Consider the following 27,982-nt stretch of genomic DNA (forward strand, 5'->3'; position numbering starts at 1 on the left):
AAACACTGTAAGATTTCAGATGCTTTCTTATAAAATATAATGGAGTTCTTGAAGATTTGTGTCATATTTTCTTTTTTTTAATGTCTTTTTTTTTTTTTTTTTTTTTTTTTGGTAGATTCTCGCCTCCATTGAGCTGCTGGCCCGCTCATTGCCAAAAATCCACCGCAGTGCATCAGAACCCTCCTTGAATCGGGCTGGTTTCCAGACAGAGGATTTTAGTCTATATGCTTGTGCTTCTCCAAAAACACCCATCCAGGCAGGGGGATATGGTGCGTTTGCTGTCCACTGAAACAAATTAAATGAGTGAGAGATTACAGGAGGGTAACAACAAAAGAAAAATACATGAACGCATGTTTGCTTGTATGTTAAATGGAGTAGGATGTGTTTTTTTTTTAAAAAAGGTGAACCAAAGAACACTTGTGGCTTAAAGACTGGAGGTGTTTATTTCCCAATCTAAAATTCATTCCTAAGATTGGATTTTCAACAACCACAGGTAAAAATACACAGATATTGCTAAAAAGTGGCAGCGCCTCTTCCAGAGGCTGTAATTCCTGTCCCACGTTTGTTTCATTCACTTGGCTATTCTAATTATTGCATTTGACTTGACTCACGCAGCTTCTGTTGTGAGCTCTCACTCATCAGTGCTCCAGAGGACTTGAGCCGTGCGTGTGGTTGCAGGTGGAGGCTGACACTGGCTTAGCCCGTGCTGCATCAGACTAACGGCGCAGATCTGGTCCAGGACGTCCCTCGGGTTGAATCATCCTAATTGCATTTGTAAAGTTTTCTCTATAACCATGCCTTTTTACTACAGTTTAGAAAGAAATTTCGGATGTGCTTTATTTCTATGAAGTGAGAGACTAAATTTCTTTTTATAAATTGAGGGTGCAAATGACCAGAGATGTTACTGAGAAGTGGCATGTTGGACATGAGTAAAGTGGTTTGCCTTTGGGTTTTTAATGCGAAAAATGTTATAAAGCAGAGTTCTTTTAGATAGTGTTTCTTTATATAGTAAGGATATCTCACAAACAAAAGAGCCCTCTGATCTCTCTCCCACATTCTCCCACCCCAATCTTCACAGAATTCTGTGAAAACTGTTAGGGTTGTTTTCCTCTGGGTGACTGTAAGCTGTTACTTACTTCTCACGGGACACATTTTAGCAATCACCATATCGTGGTGTCTCACAAGATTTCTGTCCCCTTTATAATCTTTCCCAGCAAGACTACTTATGATGAGTGAATACAGTTCTTTTGTTGTGTTATTATTCCATGGTGTAAAGTGTTGGTTCATGCTTCTTTCTTTCTTTCTTTCTTTCTTTCTTTCTTTCTTTCTTTCTTTCTTTCTTTCTTTCTTTCTTTCTTTCTTTCTTTCTTTTACTTATTATTATTATTATTTTGACAGGCAGAGTTAGACAGTGAAAGAGAGAAACAGAGAGAAAGGTCTTCCTTTTTCTGTTGGTTCACCCCCAAAATGGCTGCCACGGCCGGTGCAGTGTGCCGATCTGAAGCCAGGAGCCAGGTGCTTCCTCCTGGTCTCCCATGCGGGTGCAGGGCCCAAGCACGTGAGCCATCCTCCACTGCCCTCCCGGGCCACAGCAGAGAGCTGGACTGGAAGAGGAGCAACCGGGACTAGAACCCGGTGTGCCGGCACTGCAGGTGGGGGATTAGCCAAGTGAGCTGCGGCACCGGCCGGTTAATGCTTTCTAATGCCTACACTTTCTTGTTTTTGTTTTGTTTTGTTTTTTAAAAAAAGACTAAAAGGTGTCAGTCAGTGTGTTCTGAAGCAGCAGGAAAGCAGTTTGCTGTCCCTGCTTCCTAGTCTGTCCAGGACCCAGAGCTGCCCTGTTAACTACATCTTCATTCACTCACTGTGGATTGAGGATGACTTAAATACAGCTGACCATTCACGGTTTTTCCAGCAGACAGACAATATCTGCATAAATGCCATGCTTTGAAGTTAATAAAGAAGACATTTGGGGAGATTTTATAAACAGAATGCTGAAACACTTCCTTTATTTGCTTAAATTTCATCCAGAAAAACCACTTGTTAATAATCATGATACACCTTTTCAGTTGGTGGCTCAAGGTAAGTAATGCCACCATGATTTTACAGATTGATTCATGACTTTGAATTTAGGTAAAATAATGAAAAAGGACATTTCTCATCATTTGAAAAACGAGAATAAGAAAGGGCTGTCGGAATCACATACTGGAAGACATCAAGGTGCATGATCTCAAAACCCTCCAGTGACGTTGAAGACACATTTAAGTTATTAGAGGGATTTTATTTATTCACAAATAAGCATGTAGCTGACAAAGTCTTCACAACATTGACTTTGTCTGTGCAGTGTTCAAAGGGGGTTTGGCATTCTGAAGCACAGGGTGGCGGGACTGTTGTAGACGGAGCTCTTCCTGTGGCCCCAGTACACACCTGCCTGCCTGTGATCTTCCATCATTCGCTCCCAGCATCACCCTTCCCAGTCCTGCCGTCTGCATCTCCCTCTGTTCCTCTCTGCCTTTCCCAGGGGGCATTCCTGAGCTCTTGCAGCTGCCCAGAGACTGTGCCACCCCATAGACACACACTGTGCCTCCAGGGGTCACATGGTGTGGAGCTGCCCAGAGACTCTCTGCCGCCCCATAGACACACACTGTGCCTCCAGGGGTCGCATGGTGTGGAGCTGCCCAGAGACTGTGCCGCCCCATAGACACACACTGTGCCTCCAGGGGTCGCATGGTGTGGAGCCGCCCAGAGACTGTGCCACCCCATAGACACACACTGTGCCTCCAGGCGTCACATGGTGTGGAGCCGCCCAGAGACTGTGCCACCCCATAGACACACACTGTGCCTCCAGGGTCGCATGGTGTGGAGCCGCCCAGAGACTGTGCCACCCCATAGACACACACTGTGCCTCCAGGGGTCGCATGGTGTGGAGCTGCCCAGAGACTCTCTGCCGCCCCATAGACACACACTGTGCCTCCAGGGTCGCATGGTAATTCTCTTCTCCCTTCCAAAATGGCCCCACTGGAAATGTTAGTGGGAGAACAGGAAAAATATGGCAGGTGAGCTGTTTAGGTAAACATGTGTCTGGAGAAACAGGAAGCATTGAGATTAAATCAGCTTCCCTTTTGGTCAGCGTCCTTGTTGTCATTTGTTACGTTTTTTGTTCTATACTGATTTTAAATATACTCTCCAAATAAAGAAAACCAAATTTTCATGACCATATGTAGAGATAATCTCTTTGATGAGGTAATTGAAATGAACACTTGTTTTGTGACTCACTGCTGCTTTCCTAGAGCCTGAGCCCTCTTTTTATTATTATGTATTTCCTTCAGGAAGCAACCTTTTTACAAACTGCCTTATGTTTTAAAAGTCTGGCTAGTCATTGATAGGAAGTGAGACTTGTCCTCTGTTAGTTAGGGATCACGGACTCACTCAGTGTCTCAGGCGCATTTATTTCCAGGTATTAAAATGTCGTACTGGTGGTTGAAATCCTGAACCAGTAATGAAAACAGCCTCTGCGATGTTAGCTGTTTGACACCCCGGGGTAAATAACTGTTTCCCTCAACTGAATCACTTTCAACTGAAGGAAATGATCCTTTAAAAAATTCTGAAATAGGTATTTCATGACTAAAACCTTTTATCAATTATAGTCCTATTTGATCGAGAGTTTGCTGCATTAGTAAGCATTTCTACAACCTGTTTTATTTGCGTAAGAAATAACCTTTTAGATTTTTCATAGCATATCTTATCTAAAAATTGTATCAAATTATTTATACTTAATGGCCATTAAAATACATTTTATTCTGGATTAGAGGGTAATTGGTAAGGTTTTAAACTAGTTAATGTCTTTAGCTTAAAAAAAAAAAAAACTATAGCATTTCAGGAGTCCAAATCACAAGGTCTCATTCTTTAAAGTCCTCCCAAACGTTCTCTGCCTTTTCATGAATAAAGTCAGATGGAAGAGAGACCTTAGGTTTTCCTCAGCCTGAAAAGAGAGGGAGAAAATATTTCATATTGGACTCTAGTTAAATTTTCTGTTAGCAAATTAATAGTGAGATTTTCAAAATGTCACAAGATGTAGGTATTTCATATCAAGTAACTTCACACATGGAGATTCGCCTTTTCAAATAATGAATTGTAGGTGGAATAGGAAAATTAGATTTACAGATAAGCCAGAAAAAAACAAGGAGATTTTTTTTTTTCCCAAAAGCAGATCTGTCGCTTGTTATCCACATCTTTTCATTTATATTCTCTCTGATTGGGGAGACACCTACAGAAAGAGTTCTACTTGATCGATTCTTAGTCTCTTCTTATTTTTTTCTTGAACTCAAAGTCGGTTATGAAAAGATTTGATTCCATTAGAAGCAGAAGACTTTTAGTAGATTGACCTTTAGTGTCTGCTTTGATTTGGAGTTTGTTAAGATTTTCTTCTTTTTTTTTTCTAATTTTTTTTAAATTTTTTTTTCTGACAGGCAGAGTGGACAGTGAGAGAGAGAGACAGAGAGAAAGGTCTTCCTTTGCCGTTGGTTCACCCTCCAATGGCCGCCGCAGCCGGCGCACCATGCTGATCCGAAGCCAGGAGCCAGGTGCTTCTCCTGGTCTCCCATGGGGTGCAGGGCCCAAGCACTTGGGCCATCCTCCACTGCACTCCCTGGCCACAGCAGAGAGCTGGCCTGGAAGAGGGGCAACCAGGACAGAATCCGGTGCCCCTACCGGGACTAGAACCCTGTGTGCCGGCGCCGCAAGGCGGTAAGGATTAGCCTGTTGAGCCGCGGCGCCGGCCGTTTGTTTTTATTTTTAAGGCTTATATTCTAAGAACACTCTTCAACATAATAGAATGTGTAGTTATAATGAATAGGAAGTATTGTCTGAAGGCCTAAATATTTTTAGTATATATAAAATTTGGCTTAGGTTTTATTTTCCATTAATACAGTACTCACTTAATAGATTATATAATATTTTTATAAATATTCCTAATATGCAGATGTTATTTAACACTGTCTTCCTTCTGTGGGATTTGGATTCTAAGTAGATGCAGTGATTATTCATAAGAATAGCAAACCAGTCCAGAGGAATGTGTTAAATCGCTGAGGTAGCAATCTTAGCATCATGACGACTCAGCATCAGCAGTGGGGGGAGTGTGCATTTCTCGAGTCTGTTTGCCAAGAAGCTTCCGGAGGGTGTAGTCTAAATGTACTACTTTCCAAGGTCCTAATAATTTTTTTTTTAAATAATCAGTGCCAGACTCCCCAATCCTTTTAACTGTAAGAGTAAAGTAGTGATTCTTTTATTCTTCCTGGTATTTTGTTTCAAAATACCTTGGCTAATTGTTTAAAGGACTCCTTGGATGGAGAGAGTATCTTCATTCCAATATGTAGTTGTATTTACAGTGGTAAACAAATACTAATCACTGAAGATTGCTGAGAGGCTGTCAGCTGTCAGAACCTGGGTAGAGCCGGCACCTGGTCTGCCTCTGCCTCTGCGGTTTTCCAGCTGTGTTAAGTGGGCAGGTTCCTTGCTGTTCTGAACCTCAGCCTGCTCATCTGTGAACTAAGAGAAGTCCTGGTCTCTGCCTCATTAGGATCACTAGGAGAATCAGTTGCTAGTTTGTATAAACTGCAGTGAGGCGCCTGGCACAGAGCAGGCACTCGGTTCTCACGTTACCAGCTTGCACATCGGAGGGTCCCATCAGCCAGTCACTAGTGATCTGTGGTTTATTGGGACATTCCAACATTTTCAAGCAACCAGGTAGAATCTAATAGCAGTCAGAAACCGGGTAAGTTACTCCTCAGGTAAACAGTGTGTGCACATAAGTGACTGCTTAGCCTTGCAGAAGCTGCTGTTCAGAGAGCAAGTTAAATGTGTGAAAGTAGCCTTCCGTGTACTTGCATAGCACCTTGCACGTTTCTGCCTGCAGTTGTGTATATGAATTTACCTTGGCAGTTGGGGTGTAATGCTAAGGACCAATAAACTATCACTGAATAAGAAAGAAAAAAAATGATGTTATGGCTGACCAGATTCTGGTACTTAGTTACTGACCAGCTCCCAGAAACTAACTGAGTCTCTCATGACTGGAGCTGGCCTTCAGTTCCGAGTGGAAGCTGTGCACAAATGGGAGGTGGAACATAATGTCACGCAGTCCCCAGATCAGTAAGCCCGTGCAGTATGCCACCTCAGAGGGACTTCTGCGATTAAGGAACGCCTTGTACTGAGAGTTCTGCTAAGTGGCTAATTTTTTTTGGTGGCAGACAAATCATTTGACATGTTAATTTTATCTAGCAAAATGAGGTTGATTCCGACTTCTCTCTTCCTGACGAGTGGCATTATAATAATGTAATATGCTAGATGAAAATGAATGAGTAATTATGAGGGCAAAATATTGTGCGGCTAGACGTTACTATTTTGAGTCATTTTCCACGCAAGACCCAGCCGGGAGATTATCTCAGAGAGTAGTTGGTGCTGCTGAGCGGTATTGTGCATACTGCTTCCACACACCTGGGTTCTTCCATGAGCATAAGCCGGTCTTGCTTCGCAGCCAGTGGAGTGTAGCTGGGTTTGTGATACGTAACTAGTTGTCTTTCAGTAAGGTTCGGATGAGGCTTTTCTGTGTCTCTAGGTTGAGATAACTTTTTTAAAATTAGCTTTTGTCCTCCCTCTACAGGAGAATTTGCAGCCTTCAAGTAGCCACACCATCATGGCAGCATCTACTCTTAATTCTTAAGTCTTGTGTTCGTAAAATTTGTTAACATCAAAACACAGTTCTGTTCCTCAAATCCTTTTTTAAAGATATCAGATTTCCAATGCATAAGCTGTGTGGAACAGAGTGGAGTTTCCTATTCAAGAAAAGAGGGAAGAATGTTTTAGGATCCAGACACCTCTGCTGCCAGTGTTTCTTCAACACAAATACCACGTGCCCACTCCCAGACGAAGAGGAGGACCCCGAGCCCTGGCCTTTTGACAGTCAGGCTGATGGAAGGTGCTGCTGCAGCTTGGGAGACTGGGAAGACCTGCCGGCCCACTTGCCTGTGACCGCCGGGTGGACGCGCGGCCGAGCCTCTGGCAGGGCAGTTCCGTCACCACGCGGCATCCTCTTGCCTGCTCTGGGAGCTTGCTGTGGAGCTCCTCCCCGAGCTGTCCCGGTTCACTGCTGAGGGACGGAACAGAAGTGCAGCATGCCGGTCCTGTGTGGGGCGCGTCCAGTCCTGGGGGTGGCAGGGGGAGCCAGGGGGGAGGTGACCAGGAGCGGGGGTCTGGGCAGAGGGAAATGGGATGCTGCATCTTCTCCCTGACCTCACGGAGGGGCCGCCTAACCACGCAGGCTGCAGGGCGCGTGCTCTCAGTGGGTCCAGCAATGCAGGTGGCGGGGGACGTTTCTCCTGCACGACGTAGCAGATTCTCAGGACAATTCAGTTTGTGTCTTCTCCTGCGCTCTTCCAGTCACCAAGTACTTACGTGGCTACCTTGTCCAGAGCATAAAATGCCAGGGGCAATAACTAATTTAAAAGCCTGCAAAACTGCTTAATAACAGTTTTGAATGTGATAAATTTGTGTAATTTAAATGTAAGATACAGGTTTTAATTTCTGAGTTTCTTCTATTTTTATTAAAAAGAAAATCTCAAATTTAATTGAATTGGAATAAAAACACTTCCCATGAGAATTGTAATGTGCTGAAAATTGTATTTTTGTTATATAAACAACATTTAAAGAAAGATCATTATCCTTTTCTCTAAGTATGGGGAGTCTTAGCATAATGACAAATATTTATAATTTTTAAATTAATGATACTTGCTGGATCCACACTAATATCTTTGCTAATAATCTCATTGTTTCTTCCAACTTATTCCTACACTACATCCTACATCTTCTTTCCTAGTCTTTTTTTTTTTTTCTAGAATATGCAATCTAAAATAAAAATGGTGGTGTCTCCATTCATTCTCCTCCTGTTTTTCCCAAGCCTGGTCTTCAAAAGGTTGGGTAATTAGGCACCTGAGTTCCACAGGCAGAGACCAGCAAATTTGAGAATATTGGCACCAAGGGAGAGTATGTGGAGCCTCATCAGTTGCTTTTACAGAAAAAGCTCATGTGGTATTAAGAACCTAATTTTTCTAAACTTTGCACAAATGAAGAAAATGTATGATCTATCTATAGCTTCCCTTGACCTTTATTGAAGGGTAGTATAAATCTGAGTAGTAGCAAAGAAAGTGACTGTGGCTACTTGAGGGACAGATACCTCCTGTCTCAGGAGTCTAGGGTCTCTTACAGGAGTTAGCAGATGGAGCTGGCCCAGCTAAGCGGCAGCCAAGAACCTGCACCGGGACAGAGAGATGCTGTTTCGTGGTTGCAGACCGTAACTCCTGGTCCAGCTGTCGTATTGCAGCCTCCTCGCTCCCAGTAAGTGATTTTGCTAACATACCTGTGTTGGGTAGAAGGTCACTCAGAATTTCATGGACTTGAGAAAGGTTGTTCACGGAACTTGGAAACTTGTTAACCTTTTTGGAAAAGCGGTGTGTGTTTAAGTCTTACGTGAGCAGAGCAGTGTCTTACAGAATTCACAAACTGCGAAGCTGGAGTGACCGTGGACCTCCGCACGCATTGCGGCCTCTGAAAGGCGCTGGGCATGCTTTGTTAAATGTGTCTGTGTGGATGCTTTTAGACGTGGCTGTGTTCCCTTGGCCAAGGTTGGCTCAGAACTTAGAACTCAGCTGAGGAGGAAGCTTTGCGTTGCATTTTCTAGACAAGAGTAGGGTGAGATGCTGTTTTCTTCCCTTTCATTTCCGAGTGGGTGCTATCATCTGAATGAGGGAGGAGACTTGACATCAAATGAAGCTGTGCCCGGAAGCCTGGCTCAGGGATTGAGAGGTTTTCCCGTTTTTCCATCAAATAGTTTTTTTCTTTACTTTTTATTTAAGTGACATGAAAAGGGGTCTCTTTTGAGTTAGATTTGCTTTATTTTTTTGATGTTTAAACTACAGACAGACTTGCTGAGCTCCTAAGAAAACACGAGGAAGAAGTCCTCATGTGTGCGAAGCACTTTATGAGTCGTTTGTGTAGACTGTGGCTGCTGCTCCGATCGTCTTGTAGGGCGGTAACTCCACCCGTCGTCTTGTAGCGCGGTAACTGTTACTCCCGTTTCTGCAAGTGGCTGCCGAGCCTTCTCTAGGGAATCCGACTTGTGATAGGGTGAGAGGAGCTCTAAAGGAATGCTTCTAACCTAGTCCTTTGCCACTGAAATAATATTGCCCCTCAAAAGTAGTTTATAGGACTTGTGGACTTAAAAATCCGATGTGATCATTGTACATAGGTACACGCTAAAGGAAGATTCTGTCTAGCCATCAGTTCTGGTTCCTGAACGTGCCATCCCTGGTATGAGATCTGGAAGGACTCGGGGGCGTCCTGAAGCCGATGCCCCGTGTAAGCCCCATGCGTGGTAACTAACTGCGTCGGAGAACAGAGCGCGCGATGTCAAATGGGGCAAGACCTGCGTGCGGAGGCGTCCTCGGGGCGCACCGGCTCGTGTGCGCACCGTGTTGCTCGGCGCTGGTCGGGCCCTGCCGGAGATGCTGCACAACCGCCGCCTCTCTCGCCGGCCCGGCCAGCCCCTCGCCCCTCGCCCCTCGCCCCTCGCCCCTCGCCGTCCAGCTCCAGGGTGAAACACGTCGCAGGGTTCAGACGACCTCTTGAGAAACTAGCTCCTTCGGATGAGGCTATGATAGCTCTGTATCTTGAAAGGCGAGGAGCAGGAGCTGAGGACGGGGGAGACTGGAGATGGTGACCTCCGTGCGCACTTGCATCTTGAGCACTCCCATTCTGTCCTAAGGGCATTGTACATTGACGCAGAGATGCTGTGTCCGAGTGCTGCTGAAAGTGGTGCCGGCACCTGCTTAGGGGTAGCCTCAGAGTGCTAACCGTAATCTTCTGCATGAACCGAAGTTGTTAGGGTATCACTTCGCTAAGGTGAGCCAGCTTTTAATTCCCAGTAGGTTTGGCATGACAGCACAGCTTCCTGAGCTAGCCACAGCGCTCAGAGACCGCCCAGCTCAGAGGGTGCAATGGCTCCCCTTCTCTATCCCAGCTGGCAATGTGAGCGCCGGAACAGCAGCGCCTGGAGACGCAGGTGCCAGTCACCAGGCTGCAGGCAGACGGAAGCCAGAGAGGGAAGGTTGACGGAGTCTGAGCAGCAGATAGTTCCGCAGTCTTACATAGACATGGTGGAAGGCTCTAGGATACCTTGAGAATTTGCCAAATGATCTTACTGTGCCTTCATGATGCAATAACAAAGCTAAACTCTTAGCAGAAATCAGTGATACATGAAGAGAGCAGCCACTCTGGTTTAACTCAGCTGTGTTAGTATTTTTTTAAGCGTGCAATTTAGACTGCAAAGATAAATGCACTGAAGAGTTTATAGCCAAAACCACATTTAAAAAATGAGGACACACAGGTAAATTTTCAGTGAATAAAATTATTTTTTTAAAGTACATAATAGAAATATTTATCACATAGAGCAACTAAGTTGAAATTATAGTTCTGTGACTTTCTAGAGAAACTTTTGTATTCCCATAGGTTCTTGAAAGCATGGGCCTTTTATATAACAAACGTTTGAGAGACGTTTTAAGAAACTGCTCTAGTTTAGGGTTGAAGTATTGCATGCTGGGCAGCAATTGTGTGTTAAATTAGTGAAAAGGGAGAAATTAAATCACAGGACAGCATTTGATGGGATCAGTTTCCAGAGCACTGCTGCCAACCTAGACACTGATTTTCAAGGTCTGAAATGGGAACTTGCCTCCCAGGACTCGTCTGCTAGTGAGGCTGGACTGTGCTACGCGCCTGCCCTGGTGCACTGAGTCTGGAACTGAGAGCGACCTGGCTGGCCAGGGTAAAACTGGCCATGCTCCACGGTGTGCTTCTGGTGTCTTGTTTCATCCCTCATGAACGTCAGCCTGTGGTCTCCAGCATCCTGCAGTGTCTTCCTGAGATACTGCTGATGCCCGAGGGAGCGGAATGAGCCCCGGCTGAGGGCAGTCGCAGCTCTGCGCCCAGAGGTCAGAGGTGAGGGCCTGTAGGTTAGCCAGAGCAGAGTGACGCAGCCAGTGTCGCATGGTCCACGCTGCCAGCTCTGGGGAAACAGTCATCCTAGGATCCTTAGGTCAGCACAGTAGACCGCTTGCTGCTGCTGTTTTCAGATCACCTATTTTCATTCTCTTGGGCAGAGACAGGTGGGAGTTGAATCCTAATTTCTGTTACATCTTCTTTATCTTCATTTTGTTCCTAATTGTGGAAGGGGGGATTCACTGTTCCTACCAAGGCTGCTAAGGAACTGTTACCAATGCTTTAAGAAACACCATAGCAGCACTTGCAACCTGGTAAAGTGAGTAGGTTCCTTAGGTCAGTGTGCACAGCCTCACCCTGACATTTAGTTACATTATTAGATCAGTTTCATTAGTGTTTACTTTATTTAGCTATTCCGAGTACAACTAGTTCTGCATGAGGACACAGCCAGTGTATCCTTTTTGTGGTGCATTTCTTACAGGAATTCTGTAGATTGAAATACTCTGAAAACAGAACGGAAATGTTTATTCGTGTTCATGTGAGAAAGTCTGTGTGTACAAACCCTCTGCTTTGCCCAGCAGGCTGAGCGCTCACCTGCGGCCCCGTGCTGGGCAGCCGGCAGCTGAAGAGGCTGCTCACGGGGCTGGGAATGGGAGTGGGCTAAACTGCTCAGTCCCTCTTTGGTTTTGCAAGTTACTGTTGCATTTGTGTGTTCAGCCTTTTGTGTGAGTTGCACAGGAAATGGCAGACTAGCATCAGCAGCAGAGAGACTAGGCACAAATGCAGAGAACGTGGACCACGACGGGAGGGGCGGGAGTGAGTCTGAGGATAGGGCAAAACCAATGGGGGGGGGGGTTCTCTACAATTACCTAAAATGTAAGAGTGCAATAAGTGTGCTTTTCATTCTAAGCTGTGAACGGTTTTAAAAAAAGAAATCATCCCTTCCAGCAGCATCTGTGTATGTTCCATAGCTGATTCACACCAGCTGTGCGAGCACACGCCTTCTTATTCCTGTTGATCACCAACCTAAGTGACACCTTCCTGTCTTATTTCTCTTCATGTGGTTAGTTTACATACACGGGTGTGTGTGTGAGGGTGTGTGTGTGCACACACGCACGGTGCCCTTCTCCTGCCTTCATTTGAAAACGCGCTCACTGGGCCCCCTGCCATGCCCACGGCGGCCTCGCGGGCCTCCTCCATGTCAGTGACGGCATCGGTGGTGGCTCCACGCCTGGGTGTGCATCTGCTTCCCTCAGCGGCGACTGCTCCTAGGGTAGGACGTGCGACTGACGGGGGTGGCCCTTCCCACGGCAGCGTCTGTCTCTGAACTCTGCTCCGTAGTTGTGCTTGCTCTGTGGTTTGGTTTAGACCAAGAAAGAGGAAACGTCCTCCCGTTTCGTGTACGTGGATTGAGGACGCGTCTCCTGCCAGGGAGAGAAGGGAACTGCTTCCTGTGTGCGGTGCTGGGAGCTCCCGCCCCGCGCCCTGCAGCCCGCCACTCTCACATTCCTCTCCTTACTGCCAAAGGTTCAGGTTCTGTTCCGGTCAGTTCCACGCAGACACTGCACGGGTTCTCCTGCAGTCCGAGGTGTGCCCAGTGACAGGGTGGGGACTTTTTACTTGTCCACAGACCTCTCTTATACCTGCTTTGCAAAAATTACAATGGAGTAACTATTTTTAAAGCTTATTTTTCAATTCATAAAAAAGACATTTATTTTCAGTCAAATGGATAATGTCTCCTTCTTGTCCCTTAATCCTCAATGTTTGCTTGAACCTTTGCCTTTTTTTAAAAATTCTTCCCCACACCCACTTCTTGATCCTTTGGTTCTCTTTCCTGCTCAGGTCCCTTCATTTGTACTTTGGAGTTTTTCTCATGTAAATTTGTACAATGGAAAATATTGTTCAGTTTGGATAGAAAGCATGGAGAATTAAATAAAGATAGCTGAAATCAGATTGAAGACATTTATTTCTGTGTAAAGTTATTTAAAAACTCTGTATTATATAAAAGGCAAAAAAGTTCTATGTACTTGATGTGAATATGCGAACCTGCTATAATAAAGACTGACTGCATGGACACGGCTCATCAAGGTGGTTTTTCTAGCGCTGTTCAGGTCAGAAACAGAGCAATCTGGAAGGACTGAGAGTGTGCGTCTTGTTTCATCGGGGCAAGAAGCTCAGCTGTCCGTATCCCGGCTGGTGCTCATGGACACACGTGCTGCCCGACTGGGCCGTGTTGCAGGGACCCTCCAGCATTTCAGCGTCGTGACCACTGTCCTCGGCGTCCCTGCACAGGTGGCAGTGGGAACCCTACCTAGTTCAGTCATTTCTAGAGTTCATCTGTGAAACTTGACCTTCAGACTTCCTAACACCAGTGCAATCTCTCTAGGAACATAAAACGCACACACCCCCGTCTGTTGGAAAGTAAGAATGCACTAGGTCCTCTAATTTTTTTTTTTTTTATGGTGGTTACCCCAGTGAGTTTCGTGCATGTGGTTTAGCTAATTAATGTTTGGAGAAACTCCTTGACCATGTCTATCAGTGACTGGGCGAGGTTTCCAGGAAAGAAGTGAGCAGTCTGAAAACTTCCCCTGCAAACGCCGAGCCTGAGCAGTCAAGGATCGGGAAGTCCCCAGAGCCTGGCCTCGGCCTCCTGCCCTGCCGCCAGACGCCACCGTCAGCACCTAGGTGTGCGTGCGGAACGACTAATAAACATTCAGGAAATCCACTTCCCAAGGGACTTTACACACAGCCAAAGCTGAGTGACCATGGCCTGACTAAGAGATGCACTGGCTTCCCTTAAAACCGAGCCTGGAATTACGGGCGCTTTAGCTGTGAAGTTCTATGATAAAGACCTTTAGATACTTTTACCCAGGTCTGTAACCATTGGATCTACTGTCTGGATCTATAGTTCTCCCACTCAGACCTTAGAGCAGAGGCCCTGAAAGATGGGACGGGACTGCCTAGGCCTGTGTAGCCAGACATGAGACAGCGCCGTGCGTTCCATCCCTCTCTCAAGTCCAGACAAGGCCCGTGTGCAGGGGGGACAGCTGGGCGTCTGGGGTATCTGCACTCCCTATCAGAGTCCCAGCTCTGCAAGAGTTAACACAGAGAGAGCTCTCCCATCCACTGGGTCACTCCCCAAATGGCCGCAACGGCCAGAGATGGGCCAGGCCACAGCCAGGAACCAAGAGCTGCTTCCAGGTCTCCCACTTGAGTGCAGGGGGACAAGGACTTGGGCCATCTTCCACTGCTTTCCCAGGCCATTATCAGGGAATGGGACTCAAAAGGGTGCCTAGATGGGATGCTGGCACTGTCGATGGTAGCTTAACCCACTGTGCCACAGCACCAGCCCCAGTAAACTCTTTTAATTCCGTTTTCCCACAAATGTCTTGTCATTCTCATACGTGTCATTTTGTTGCAGTCATGAAGGCTGTGGGAATTTGGACAGACATGGAAGTTGTGCTTGGTCACCCCTTCACTAATCAGGTAAGCCGCCCCTAGTAGCTGGGACAGAAGGCCAAGGTCCAGCTGAGCACACACATGCACTGGCGTGGGCAGCTCCCATGTCCATGACAACGCACGCTGGGCTCACGACTGCTCCCGACGTGAGGGCAGCCGCAGACAACAGGCCTCTACAGAACAGTTCTAGGGCCAAGATGGCGTCCGTCTTAACACCAGGCAGAGAAGAGGTGTTCCTAACACAGTGCCTCGAGGGCACACTTACGTTACTCCCATTAAAGGATCGGGAGAGAACGAGCAAAGCTGTGAATGTGCTGAAGACTGACAGGGCGTCCTCTGTTGCCATCACGAAGCCCGCCCCAGCTACCTTTCCACTGGCAAGCGCACATCTCCCTCCAGCCACACCCTGAATCTCCTCCACGCCAGCTCACACGGGGAGGAGGGCAACACGCGGCCAGTGGTGTGTGTGTCGGCTTGCTTTGTGGCAAAGCGAGGAGTGGCTCTGTGTAGTCTTCTGCACACGGGGGCTCTGCTAGAAAGATCAGGCGGATACTCCGGGGCCATCAGGAACCTCGGCTACACCTAATGGCCTAGAAATGACAGCTGCTTCCACGTAGTCTTTCCTTCCAGCAGGCACAGCTTTAGAAGCTTTGCATGTTAGTTCTTTTCATCTGTTTAATCCACCTTACAAATGAGGAAACAGATACAGGAGAACTTAAATAATTTGCCCAAACTCTCAGGCCTAGTAAGGAGCAGAGCCAGGTGTCAGATCCAGCAAGCTGGACTCGGGCAGTGGGGAGTAAAGTAGGAGATACTAAGTGGCTGTTCTCTTAAGGATACAAAACCGAATAAAACAAAATTCTCAGTGTGCACCATAAGTAAGTACTGTTTGACAAACCTTGGTTTGGTTAAACATACGCACGCGCGTGTGTGTGTGTATGTGCAAATTCACCTAAAATTAACTCTAAGGGACTGTGACCGACATTTACACTATGCTACGCTCTCAGATAACCTGATTTCTCTTGGATTTGGATAAAACTCAGCTTTCCTACTTCACCAGCGTGAGCTTGGCAAATCGCCTAACCCATCCATTCCTCAACTTCTGTCTAAAAAAGAGAAATAATGTGAGAAACATGAATCCACACACATCAAGTGCTGACATGGCCCCGAGTACGTTTCTGCTGTTGCCTCCTTCAACTACACACATCCACCACCATCAGTCAAATGGACCTAACAGCTCTTTGAATACATCTCTTTGAAACCCCTCTCCCACTGAAGTATTTTCCCTATATTGTGCCCAATATAGGCTGGGAACAATAGTCTACATCAGTTCACAATGGTTTCATGGCCCAAGCCTGGAAAAAATGATTCACTCTTTCAAGAGAATGCTATTTTTTAAACTGATTCAAGAGAAAGAGCCAGTTCTCCTGGTTGAGTTCAGTCACAGACTGTATTCTTTCCAAAAACTTCACTGGGGCCCGTGCTGTGGTATAGCAGGTAAAGCCACTGCCTGCAGTGCTGGCATCCCACACGGGCGCTGGTTCGAGTCCTGGCTGCTCCTCTTCCAGTCCGGCTCCCTTCTAATGCACCTGGGAAAGCAGCTGAAGACGGCGCGTGGGCTTGGGCCGCTTCTCCCACGTGGGACCCACATGAAGCTCCTGGCTCTTGCCGCTGGCCTGGCCCAGCCCAGCCACTGCTGTTGCAAACATCTGGAAAGTGAACCAGTGGATGGAAGATCACTTTCTCCCTCTCTCTCTACAGCTATGCCTTTCAAATAAATAAATATTTTTTTAAATGTACCAAGTTCTAAAGGGTCTTTTTACAGTATCTCTGTGGGCTGCCGGCTCATCCTTAGGTGAATAAATACAAAACCCGGGGGTGTCTCCAGCGTCCTGAGACAGACACAGGACTGCGGGGGGGGGGGGGGGGGGTCACACTTGCTTCAGCCTTTGCTGCCGTGGGGCCCATTCTGACACCTGAACAGAATGAAAAGCCGACTGCAGACCCAAAAACCAGGCTCCCACGGGGCACAGCCTCGTCTAAAGCCTAAACTCAACCTAAAGCTGCGCCGGACCCCAACGTCAGAGCCCACCCCTCACCCGCTGAAGCCACTCTGCGCCTGTGTTTCATACACAGCAACCTCTGCTAGAACCGATCGCTCACCGCTGGGCCTGAGCCCCAGGCGCCATGAAACGGGCAGACGCGGGAGGCTGGCGCCAGGCCCCGGGTGGGCGCTGCACCCGCCAGCAGGCAGCTCCAGAAGGCGCTCTGCCCGCTGCCCAGCCCGCCCTGCCACCAGCTCCGCTCTGCCTCAGCGCTGCCCCTCGTCTCCAGAGCTCTTCCCTCAGCCCCGCCCAAGCTGCAGCCCACACGCGCCACACCCGCCTCGCCCGCGAGACTCCCTTCCCGCGCTCATCACCCTCGCTCGGTGCCTGCTCTGAAAATCAGAGAAGAGAACCTCACAGTCACTTCTGTACTGTGTCTCCAGTACCTGGGCGGTCAAAACCCAAGTCAGAATGAGGAATGCGTCTGGCCAGGTCCCCCAGTTAACTTCCACCAGAGACGATCCGCGGACAGTGGAAAATTCTCTCTGCCGCTCAGAACTGTGATGCTGCAGAGTAGGGCCAGGGCTTCGGAACAAATTTTGGAAAGACTGAAAAGTCCTATTTCACTCTTGTCGCCCATTCCTTTGGCAATGATAATTCCTAGGTAGGAGTGAGATTTGAGTTCCATGAGTGGCCACTCAACAGTGCCCAGCCCACAGGAGATAATGAACGGACTGCACTGGACTCTCCCCTCTCGGGGCAAGAGTGCCCCCATCTGCCAACGTCCCGACGACGCACGCAGCAGGATGGCCCTGTAGTTCCTTCTGTGTGGGCGCTGGAGTCGACCCAACCTCACCAGTTCCGAAGCAAGCACCTGCGTCTCCTTGCCCCTCGATGTCCTCACCGATACAGGCAGCACACACCTGTCTACGTGCCGGGGTCCCTACAGGGCAGCTGGAGGCTCGACACCACCGAGCACAGCACACAACGCACAGGGCAGCCGCACCATCAGAAACAGTCACAACTCAGTTCCTCCTGTGTGAGCAAACGCTTTAATTTACAACTTAATGTGCGACATGAAGTCCATGCTTCCTGCGGCTCTCACCGGCTCCTGTGGGAACACGAAGAGGCAGCGTTGAGCATGTTCTCACTCACTCCCATCCATCAGTCTGATCCAGGGATCAGGTGAGGAGCCCGCCAGCGCAGCCCACCCTGAAGGGCTCCCAGTTCGGTCAGCGACACAGAACGCCAGCGCCTATGTGCGGACGCCGGGCCGCCTGCTGCAGACTCAACAGCCGGAGGAGGAGGCCCGGGAAGGACTAGGACTCCGGGCGGCACCTAAGCCAAGCTGGAGATAAGTAAGAAAAGCAGCGTAGCCACCTGCCCCGTGGTGACTTAGCTCCACCTCCCCTTTCCCCCCTCAGAGACCCAAGCCAATTACCGGTATTTCAGGCCAATGAGCTGCCTTCTAATTAAAATGATCACGACAGGGGCCAGCACCAGCGGGTTAGCCACTGCCTGCAATGCTGGCATCCAGTGTGGGCCCAGCAGGGTCCTGGTGTTCCCGCTTCTGATCCAGCTCCCTGCTACGGCCTGGGAAAGCAGAAGATGGCCCAAGTGCTTGGGCCCCTCACTCCCCTAGGAGACCTGGAAGACGATCCAGGCTCCTGGCTTCAGCCTGGCCCAGCCCCAGCTGTTATGGCCATTTGGGGAGTGAGCCAGTGGACAGAGGACCTCTCTCCGTCTCTCCTCTCCTTCAAATAAATAAATCTTTTAAAAATTATAATACTAATAAACATTACTAATAAAAATAAAAATATTAACAGTAAATTACGATACTAATAGCATGACTTAATAGAAACACAATAATCAGCCGGCGCCGTGGCTCAATAGGCTAATCCTCCACCTTGCGGCGCCGGCACACCGGGTTCTAGTCCCGGTCGGGGCGCCGGATTCTGTCCCGGTTGCCCCTCTTCCAGGCCAGCTCTCTGCTGTGGCCAGGGAGTGCAGTGGAGGATGGCCCAGGTGCTTGGGCCCTGCACCCCATGGGAGACCAGGAAAAGCACCTGGATCCTGGCTCCTGCCATCGGATCAGCGCGGTGCGCCGGCTGCAGCGGCGGCCATTGGAGGGTGAACCAACGGCAAAAGGAAGACCTTTCTCTCTCTGTCTCTCTCTCTCACTGTCCACTCTGCCTATCAAAAAAAAAAAAAAAAAAAAGAAACACAATAATCATTTAATGCTTCTTTTCCTATAAGAATTTTCAAGGCATTTTTGAATAATGGCCAATTAATCAAGTGCAAAGATTAATTTAAAAACATGTTAAATTAGAATGCTGGACCCCTGAGGATTGTGTGGGGACAGGGAATTCTAAACCTTCCTTTTTGAGAAATTTAACTCCTGACTTCCTGACCTGGGAAATGAAAGGGCCATAGTCCTTCACCGCTTCCAGAAGTAATTTCCGACCCTGGCACTGCGCAGTGGGTCAAGCCGCCACCTGCCGCGCCAGCGTCCCATATGGGCGCCAGTTAGAGTTCTGACTGCTCCACTTCTGACCCAGCCCCCACCACCACCACCACCGTGCCTGGGAAGGCAGTGGAGGATGGCCCAAGTGCTTGGGCTCCTGCACCCGCGTGGGAGCCCCGGAAGGAGCGCCTGCTTCATCCTGGCCCAGCCCCAGCGGTGGCGGCCATGTGGGCAGTGAGCCAGCAGATGAAGATCCATCCAGGAGTGCTGAGCACACTGCCGCTGGAGGGCAGGACACGAGTCCTGCAGCCACACTGTCAGCCGCCTCGTCACTGCACCCTGGGCGTGACACAGACCTGGTCTTCACATCTGTCGGAGTTGCTTGCGGGGCTGGCGTTATGGTATAGCCACAGCCTTCGACATCAGCATCCCATTCTTTTTTTTAAGATTTTATTTACTTGAAAGGCAGAGTTAGAGGGAGAGGCAGGATGAGAGAGATCTTCCATGCACTGGTTCACACCCCCAAACGGCTGCAACGGCACAGCCAGGCCAAGCCAAAGCCAGAAGCCCGGCGCTCCACCAGGTCTCCCAACCACACGACTCGTCACCTGCTGCCTCCCAGGACACAGCAGCAGGAAGCTCAGGGGAACCAAGAGCAGCCATCCCAAGTGGCAGCCTAACCTGCTGTTCCACAGCGCCCACCCCAGAATTACTTGTAAACAGACAATGATAAGAAGACGAGACGAGCGGGCTGTAAATGCAAAAATACTGAAGAAGAAACTAAACACATGACATGCTTAATTCCGCTTCATTCTATGTGGCTTCTTCAAGCCCATCCTAAAAGCAAGGTCAAAGCGTGTTTATGACAAGAAGGCAAATGGGACTTTTTTGTTTTGTTTTGTTTTGTTTTGACAGGCAGAGTTAGACAAAGAGAGAGAGAGAGAAAGATCTTCCTTCCATTGGTTCACTCCCGAAATGGCCGCTACGGCTGGCGGGCTGCACCGATCCAAAGCCAGGAGCCAGGTGCTTCCGCCCAGTCTCCCATGCAGGTGCAGGGTCCAAGCACCTGGGCCATCCTCCATTGCCCTCCCGGGCCACAGCAGAGAGCTGGACTGGAAGAGGAGCAACCAGGACAGAATCTGGCACCCCAACCGGGACTAGAACCCGGGGTGCCGGCACTGCAGGCGGAGGATTAGCCAAGTGAGCCACAGCGCTGGCCACAAATGGGACTTCTTAAAAAGTGGGAGTAGGGAAGGTGTTTGGCCCAGTGGTTAAAAAACTGCTTGGGATACTCACTCACATTCCACACTGGAACGCCTGGCTCTGAGTCCAGTTCCTGCTCGTGTGCACCCTGGGAGCCAGCAGGTGCTAGCCCACCTGGGACACCCAGGTTAAGTTCCCAGTCCTGGCTGTAGCCTGGCCCAGCCCTTGCCACTGCAGGCAGCTGGGGAGTGAGCCAGCAGATGAGCTGACTCCCTCCCTCCCTCCCTCCCTCCCTCCCACCCCGTCTCACAGAAGCCAATCGCCTTCTGCAGTGGGAATGGGGCGGGGGGCAGATGTCAAAGGATGGCAGGCTGTGCTCCCACGGGGAGCCTGCAGCCCAGCGCTGAGCGCTCAGCTCCCTGCTGGAGGACGGCCCCGGCCGCTCACCTCAGAGACCCGGAGGGCGCTCCCGGCTCCAGCTGGCCCCGCCCTGCTGCTGCCGACATTTGGGGCGTGAACCAGCGACGGAAAACTAACATTCTCTCTCTCTCTCACTCAGCCTCTCCAATAAGTAAACGACTCTGCACACGGGAACGCGGGGCAGGCTCACCTGGGAAGCGCTGAGTGGGCACATCAGTCCTCATCGTCAGGAAGGATGCCCAACTCCTCATCTGTCCACTGGGCGGGGTCTGGATACGGGAAGTGCCCCTGGTGACAGCCATTTCAAAGGAGAAAAGTCAGCACGCACACTTTGTAAACTAAGTTTGAAGGAAACGTTGCAAGAAACACTGTGCTAAGCGCACACCACACACACGGCCTTTGACATCCCACAGGGACAATTCTGCTTCACCTGACAGCCCAGCTGCTCTGCAGTCTGTGCACACGGCCCACGGTCTAGAGCCCACAGCCTTCCTACCGCGGAAGTGCCAGCAGCCAAGACAGTGGTACGTCTGGATGGAGGGCGGGAGAAGAGGCAACAACCGCAGCGACACCGTATCTTGGCATGTCTTGGAGTCCTGGCAAAGCTCAGTGCTTCAGACCGTCCTCCTTCCCGCTGTGGGGCCTGGGGGCCTCTGGGTACTGCGGCATCTTTAGCCCTGACCACGGACACATCTGGCTGCATCACCATCTCACACCTAACACCCCTGTACGAGAGTACTTCAAAAAGGTCATGGACAACTAGGGGCTAGAGTGATGGCGCGGCAGGTTACGCCTCTGCCTACAATGCCAGTATCCCATACGGGTGCCAGTTCGAGCCCCAGCTGCTCCACTTCCAATCCAGCTTCCTGCTAATGCGCCTGGAAAGGCAGCAGAAGACGGCCCAAGTGCTTGGGGCCCTGCCACTCACAAGAGAGACACAGATGGAGTTTTGGGCCTGGCTTCAGCCCCGCCCAGCCCTAGCCGTCACACTTTGGGAGTGAACCAACAGATCCAAGATCTCTCTCTTCTTCTCTCTCTCTTTCTCTCCATAACTCTGCCTTTCAAAAAAAGAAATCTTAAAAAAAGAAAAATCATGGAAAGTGGAATTAAAAGTTTGTTTGGATAACAAAAATTTTTGAAATCCAAGTAATGAGGAGTCTCTAAAAAGTACATGAAATGCGTATTATGAAGACACTTCGCATGGAATTCGCATTTTTTGTACCACAAGAAAGTCTTCTAATGCCATCTTCGGATCCTCCTGCCAGTTGGGCCACAGTGAAATCAGGTGTTTCGGACAGTGAGGGTGCTACCGGTTCTCGACCACCTGGGCAGTCCTGGGGATGGGAAAGCAGCCTGGGGTTTCGCTCCCATCCAGTATCTGCTCCAATCCAGAAGCAAACGCAAAGGACTGAAATTCACAGGAACAATTTCAGTGTCCTAGTGGTGCAATGCTGCAGCAAACGGAATCCATGATAAACAGGACACAGGCAAGGTTGGGGCGAATGAAGCGGTCACCAACAGTGAACTTCCCTCCTCGAGACAAGTGAACTCACAGCCAACCTGGCCACAGCTGCCGGCCCACATTCCCCGTGTAAAGGAATTCAAGTGTGAAATTTACCTACCATCGACCTCTACCTTGGAAGGTAAAGGCATTACTAGTTTCTAGTCTCCCTCCAAATACTGCAACCTAACAGGAACGTAGGATGTAGACCACTTCAGTGTACATCCTCATACAGAAACGTCAGAGACAACATGTTCACCAAACCACCATGGACAGCACAGGGTGAAAGGACACAGCCAGACGGAAGGTTTACAGACAGACAGACAGACAGACACAGAGGCTAAGCCAGATCTCTGCCCCGCCCCTCCCCACAGCACACCAACCATTCTCCTCCACTTACCAGCACAGCGTCGGAGTCATGCCAAAAGCGCCAGAGAATCCAAAACCACATGGTTGCGCTGAAGACCTCGCCCCTGATCACCTGGGACCTGGTCAGCTGGGGAAACTGTCTGTACTGGGGCTCGATGTGCACTCCGCCGCTGGCACTGCGAGAGAGCGAGCTGTCAGCAGCGGTCGCAGGCCGCAGAGCTACCTTCAACCTGGCCACAGCCCAGAAACTAGAGCTGACCTCCATGAACCACCAACAGGATAGGAAAAAGTTCACACGCCCTTGAGATAACGAATTTTTCCTTGAGCTTGCTTTAAATATGTAGCCACAAAAATTGGCTGGATGAGGCTAATCAGAGTTTTCAGTTAGGAAATATTCATGATTTTGCACCAGAAATATGAATGTATTTTGGGAGGCTGGCCTCAGAGGTTTTGGTGAAGGGATTTTTTTTACACTTTTTTTTATAACATTTATTATTTTTGAAAGGTGGAGTTCTAGAGGCAAACAGAGAGAAGTCTTCCAACTGCTGGTTCACTCCACAAATGGCCACAATGGCCGGAGCTGCGCCGTTCCAAAGCCAGGAGCCAGGAGCTTCTACCAGGTCTCCCACGTGGGTGCAGGGGCCCAAGCACTTGGGCCATCTGCTACTGCGTTCCCAGGCCACAGCAGAGAGCTGGATCAGAAGTGGAGCAGCCCAGACTCGAACCAGTGCCCATAGGGGATGCCGGCACCACAGTGGAGGCTTAACCTACTACACTGCAGCACACGCCCATGCTTTAACACACATCTGGGTATAAGGGCCCATTAGTAAAGCTGATTTAGATCTAAGTAATTCTAGGACTACACTTCAAACCCATGCCAGCATTTCAGGACCGCCAAGGTGACATTCTGTTGTAACCGTGATCTGAAATTGGCCACTGACTGTAAGGTGGAAGTCTTTCTGGACAAAGATTTGAAGATGCCATTGAAAGAAAGGGAAGAGGGGCCTGTGCTGTGGTGTAGCGGGTAAAGCTGCCGCCTGAAGCGCCGGCATCCCATGTGGGTGCCAGTTCGAGTCCTGGCTGCTCCTCTTCCGATCCAGCTCTCTACTATGGCCTGGGAAAGCAGCAGAAGATGGCCCAAGTCCTTGGGTCCCTACACCCACGTGGGGGATCCGGAAGAAGCTCCTGGCTCCTGGCTTGCGATCAGCACAATTCCAGCCATTGTGGTCATCTGGGGAGTGAACCAGTGGATGGAAGACCTCCCTCTCTCTCTCTGCTTCTGCCTCTCTGTAACTCTGCCTTTCAAATATATAAATAAATATCAAAAAAAAAAGAAGAAAAGAAAGAGATGACATAACAACTGCAATCATAGAACAGGGAGGCACCAAACTCCTAGCTACCTGTGTTCCACACAAGGAACAACCAACCACACTGAACAACCTCCTACCTGTGTTCCACACCAGGAACAACCAGCTACATGAACAACCTCCTACCCGTGTTCCACACCAGGAACACCCAGCTACATGAACACCCTCCTACCCGTGTTCCACACCAGGAACACCCAGCTACATGAACACCCTCCTACCTGTGTTCCACACCAGGAACAACCAGCCACACTGAACAACCTCCTACCTGTGTTCCACACCAGGAACAACCAGCCACACTGAACAACCTCCTACCCGTGTTCCACACCAGGAACACCCAGCTACATGAACAACCTCCTACCTGTGTTCCACACCAGGAACACCCAGCTACATGAACAACCTCCTACCTGTGTTCCACACCAGGAACAACCAGCTACATGAACAACCTCCTACCTGTGTTCCACACCAGGAACAACCAGCTACATGAACAACCTCCTACCAGTGTTCCACACCAGGAAAAACTAGCCACACTGAACAACCTCCTACCTGTGTTCCACACCAGGAACAACCAGCCACACTGAACAACCTCCTACCCGTGTTCCACACCAGGAACAACCAGCTACATGAACAACCTCCTACCTGTGTTCCACACCAGGAACAACCAGCTACATGAACAACCTCCTACCTGTGTTCCACACCAGGAACAACCAGCTACACTGAACAACCTCCTACCAGTGTTCCACACCAGGCCGTCGCTGCACTGAGCCAGACTAGCTACACTGAACAACCCTCCGAACTGAAGGAACGATACTGCGTGAAATTTTTCTTTTGCTGATTTTTTTCAAACATCACTGGCACAAAAGAAAGCAAGTTGAGGGCCAGCGTCGTGCTGCAGTGGCCGGGCCACCACCCGCAACGCCAGCATCCCACTGTGCAACACCAGTTAGAATCCTGGCTGCTTGGCTTCTGACCCAACCCCCTGCTCACGTGCCTGGGAAAGCAGAAGCTGGCCTGAGCGCTTGGTCCAAGCCAGCGCGTCAGAGACCTGGATGGAGTTCCAGGCTCCTGGCTTTGACCTCGGCCAGGCCTGGGCTTTGTGGCCATTTTGAGGGTGACTAGCAAGTGGAAGACACCCATTTATCTCCCATGTGCGCGCTCCTTCTCGCTCCCTCTCTGTCACTCTGGCCTTCAAATAGATTAATGTTTTACCAAACAAAAAGAAAAGAAAGAAATTTACCAAGGACAGAAATCCAAGTGCAAAGGAAGCCTGGGGATTCAGCAAGCACGAAGCGCTGCGCGCCAGGAGCCCTGCGCTGCTGCCCGGACAGTACGGTGTGGGGCACAGAGCAGGTGCGGCCCACGGCCAGGAATCCGCTCGCTCCCTGAAGAAACGCCAGCCCGCAGTCCCGGGAGCATGAGGGATGGAAGCCTGGGGCCGGAGCAGATGGGCGTTTGCTGCCAGGACGCCGTCTGCACGGTCAGGCCTGGAACGGGGCGGCACACATCCCAGGCCCAGAACAGAGGTGACCCTGGCCGGGGTGCCGTCAGGAACTGAGGGAAGAAGTCCCAGAGACCTGAGTGGACTTCAAAGCGTCTGTGAAGACTAAGACGTCTATTCCACGTATACAAAGTTGAAATTATGCAGCTTTCTCCTAATACACTCTTTATATGAACTTTTTTATAATTTTTTAAAGATTTATTTATTTGTTTAAAAGGCAGACAGACAGAGTCTTCCATCCACGGGTTCATCCCCAACGCCCGCAGCAGCCACAGCTGAGCCAGGCAGAAGCCGGGCCAGATACTCCGTCCAGGTCTCCCAGGCCGGCTGCAGGGCCCACTGCTCCCCAGACACACCGGCAAGAAGCAGAGCAGTCAGCGCTCAAATCAGCGCCCTGGTGGGGCAGCAGGGGCCCGGCTGTGCCGCCCCCTCCCGCCCCAGAAAGCAGCAGGGGCCCCCACTGTGCCGCCCCCCCCACCCCAGAAAGCAGGTGGCCCCGCTGTGCCGCCCCTCCCGCCCCAGAAAGCAGCAGGGCCCCCGCTGTGCCGCCCCCTCCCCGCCCCAGAAAGCAGGTGACCCCGCTGTGCCGCCCCCTCCCGCCCCAGAAAGCAGCAGGGCCCCCGCTGTGCCGCCCCCCCACCCCAGGCAGCAGGTGACCCCGCTGTGCCACCCCCCCACCCCAGGCAGCAGCAGGTGACCCCGCTGTGCCACCCCCCCACCCCAGGCAGCAGCAGGTGACCCCGCTGTGCCACCCCCCCACCCCAGGCAGCAGCAGGTGACCCCGCTGTGCCGCCCCCTCCCGCCCCAGAAAGCAGCAGGTGACCCCGCTGTGCCGCCCCCCCACCCCAGAAAGCAGCAGGGGCCCCCACTGTGCCGCCCCCCCCACCCCAGGCAGCAGGTGACCCCGCTGTGCCACCCCCCCACCCCAGGCAGCAGCAGGTGACCCCGCTGTGCCACCCCCCCACCCCAGGCAGCAGCAGGTGACCCCGCTGTGCCGCCCCCTCCCCGCCCCAGAAAGCAGCAGGTGACCCCGCTGTGCCGCCCCCTCCCACCCCAGAAAGCAGCAGGTGACCCCGCTGTGCCGCCCCCTCCCACCCCAGAAAGCAGCAGGTGACCCCGCTGTGCCGCCCCCGCCCTGCCCCAGGTAGGTGAGCCCGCGGTGCCGCCCCCTCCCCAGGCAGCAGGTGGCCCCGCTGTGCCGCCCCTCCCCGCCCCAGACAGGTGACCCCGCTGTGCCGCCCCCCCACCCCAGGCAGCAGCAGGTGACCCCGCTGTGCCGCCCCCCCCACCCCAGGTAGGTGGCCCCGCTGTGCCGCCCCCTCCCCAGGCAGTAGGTGACCCCCTCCCCGCCCCAGGTAGGTGGCCCCGCGGTGCCGCCCCCGCCCCAGGCAGCAGGTGACCCCCACACCGCCAGCGCACTCCCCAGCAGACTCAGGCGATGGCTCCGGGACTTGGGTCGCTGTCACCCACGTGCCGGGATCCTGGCGCCGGTCTGGCCCGGCCCCGGCCGTGGCAGTCACGTGGGGAGGGGCCCGGCAGAGATCAGACCCTGCTCCTTTCCTGCTTTAGTAGAATAAAAGCCCTGGTCCTCGAGCGCAGCCCAGTCCAGGCCAGCGCGTCTCCCACCGATTCCACGCGTCCTCCCCTGCCCGGGGCTCGGTCCCTCCAGGTCCCTCCAGGTCCCCGGCTCGCCGTCAGCGCCGCCAGCCCCCGGGGACAGACGAACGGCCCCGCCCGCGTGTCCCCTCCCCCGCCCGGGGCTCGGTCCCTCCAGGTCCCCCCAGCTCGCCGTCAGCGCCGCCAGCCCCCGGGGACAGACGAACGGCCCGCGTGTCCCCTCCCCTGCCCGGGGCTCGGTCCCTCCAGGTCCCCCCGGCTCGCCGCCAGCCCCCGGGGACAGACGAACGGCCCCGCCCGCGTGTCCCCTCCCCTGCCCGGAGCTCGGTCCCTCCAGGTCCCTCCAGGTCCCCCCAGCTCGCCGCCAGCCCCCGGGGACAGACGAACGGCCCCGCCCGCGTGTCCCCTCCCCCGCCCGGGGCTCGGTCCCTCCAGGTCCCTCCAGGTCCCCCCAGCTCGCCGTCAGCGCCGCCAGCCCCCGGGGACGGACGAACGGCCCCGCGTGTCCCCTCCCCTGCCCTCCTGCCGACAGTCCTTACTAGGCGGCAGGAACTGTTTTCAACACTCTGGGGGACGGTCACTCATTTAGCGACACGGACACTGGCTGTCCCCAGCAGAAGGGCGAGGAAACTGGACGTTTCCAAGCCTCACAGCTGGAGGGTGGCAGAGGCGGGCCTCGAAGCCGGCCAGCCCGGGCCCGATCCTGCAGAGCCCCGAGGTGCGGCGTCGCGCACGCGCAGGCCTGGGCGCCGGGTCTCAAGGTGAGGGCGTCCGCGGACCGGCGCTTCCCTGGAGGAGAAGAAGCCCCCACCCGAACCCTCCACTCACTGACGGACTCCACTGCCTCCCACCGCTCTGAAGAGAGGGCCTGCGAAGCGAAGGACAGAGGCCAGCCGGGTCAGCGCCGCCATGTTGCCCGCCTCCGGAAGCCCGCCCGCCCCGAGCACGTCACTTCCTGCGGCGCCCGCCGGATGTGGGCGGTGTCGCGCGACGGAAGCC

At 51.5% G+C, this 27,982-nt stretch overlaps 2 protein-coding genes across 7 annotated transcripts in view; one reads left to right on the top strand and one right to left on the bottom strand.

Annotated features, from left to right (window-relative positions):
* BRAF (B-Raf proto-oncogene, serine/threonine kinase) overlaps positions 1–18,769 on the top strand; it is a 217,744-nt gene extending 198,975 nt beyond the window's left edge. For 2 of the 4 annotated variants that reach the window (XM_051835106.3, XM_089328680.1), the window contains exons 18-19: positions 116–269; positions 6,659–13,117. In XM_051835106.3, the coding sequence (XP_051691066.1) occupies positions 116–269; positions 6,659–6,681 (177 nt within the window). In that variant the 3' untranslated portion in view covers positions 6,682–13,117. Of the gene's footprint in view, positions 1–115; positions 1,218–6,658 lie in introns of those variants that run through there. The other 2 variants (XM_089328679.1, XR_016231135.1) reach the window with 2 other exon arrangements.
* On the bottom strand, positions 56–27,907 carry NDUFB2 (NADH:ubiquinone oxidoreductase subunit B2). 3 transcript variants are annotated; one of them, XM_089328696.1, is made up of 4 exons: positions 27,812–27,907; positions 22,536–22,680; positions 20,825–20,922; positions 56–285 (listed from the first exon to the last, which is right to left on the bottom strand). In XM_089328696.1, exons 1-3 carry the CDS (start codon positions 27,892–27,894, stop codon positions 20,848–20,850), a joined length of 303 nt encoding a protein of 100 aa, XP_089184822.1. In that variant the 5' UTR covers positions 27,895–27,907; the 3' UTR covers positions 56–285; positions 20,825–20,847. The 3 variants fall into 3 exon arrangements, with proteins under 3 accessions (XP_089184822.1, XP_002722908.4, XP_089184823.1); XM_002722862.6 differs by lacking the exon at positions 56–285 and adding an exon at positions 17,581–17,658; XM_089328697.1 differs by lacking the exon at positions 56–285 and adding an exon at positions 17,581–18,140.
* Between the last annotated feature and the right edge of the window lie 75 nt (positions 27,908–27,982).

The sequence above is a fragment of the Oryctolagus cuniculus genome, chromosome 3 (assembly GCF_051225735.1).
Source record: "Oryctolagus cuniculus isolate XC-2025 breed Fujian yellow rabbit chromosome 3, ASM5122573v1, whole genome shotgun sequence".
Taxonomy (NCBI): Eukaryota; Metazoa; Chordata; class Mammalia; order Lagomorpha; family Leporidae; genus Oryctolagus; species Oryctolagus cuniculus.

Coding starts and splice junctions, on each gene's coding strand:
- NDUFB2 (XM_089328696.1), bottom strand. CDS start 27,894: ATGGCGGCGCTGACCCGGCTGGCCTCTGTCCTTCGCTTCGCAGGCCCT. Junction 22,681..27,811: donor GGAGGCAGTGGAGTCCGTCA/GTGAGTGGAGGG, acceptor GCTCTCTCGCAG/TGCCAGCGGCGGAGTGCACA. Junction 20,923..22,535: donor ATGACTCCGACGCTGTGCTG/GTAAGTGGAGGA, acceptor GGCTGTCACCAG/GGGCACTTCCCGTATCCAGA.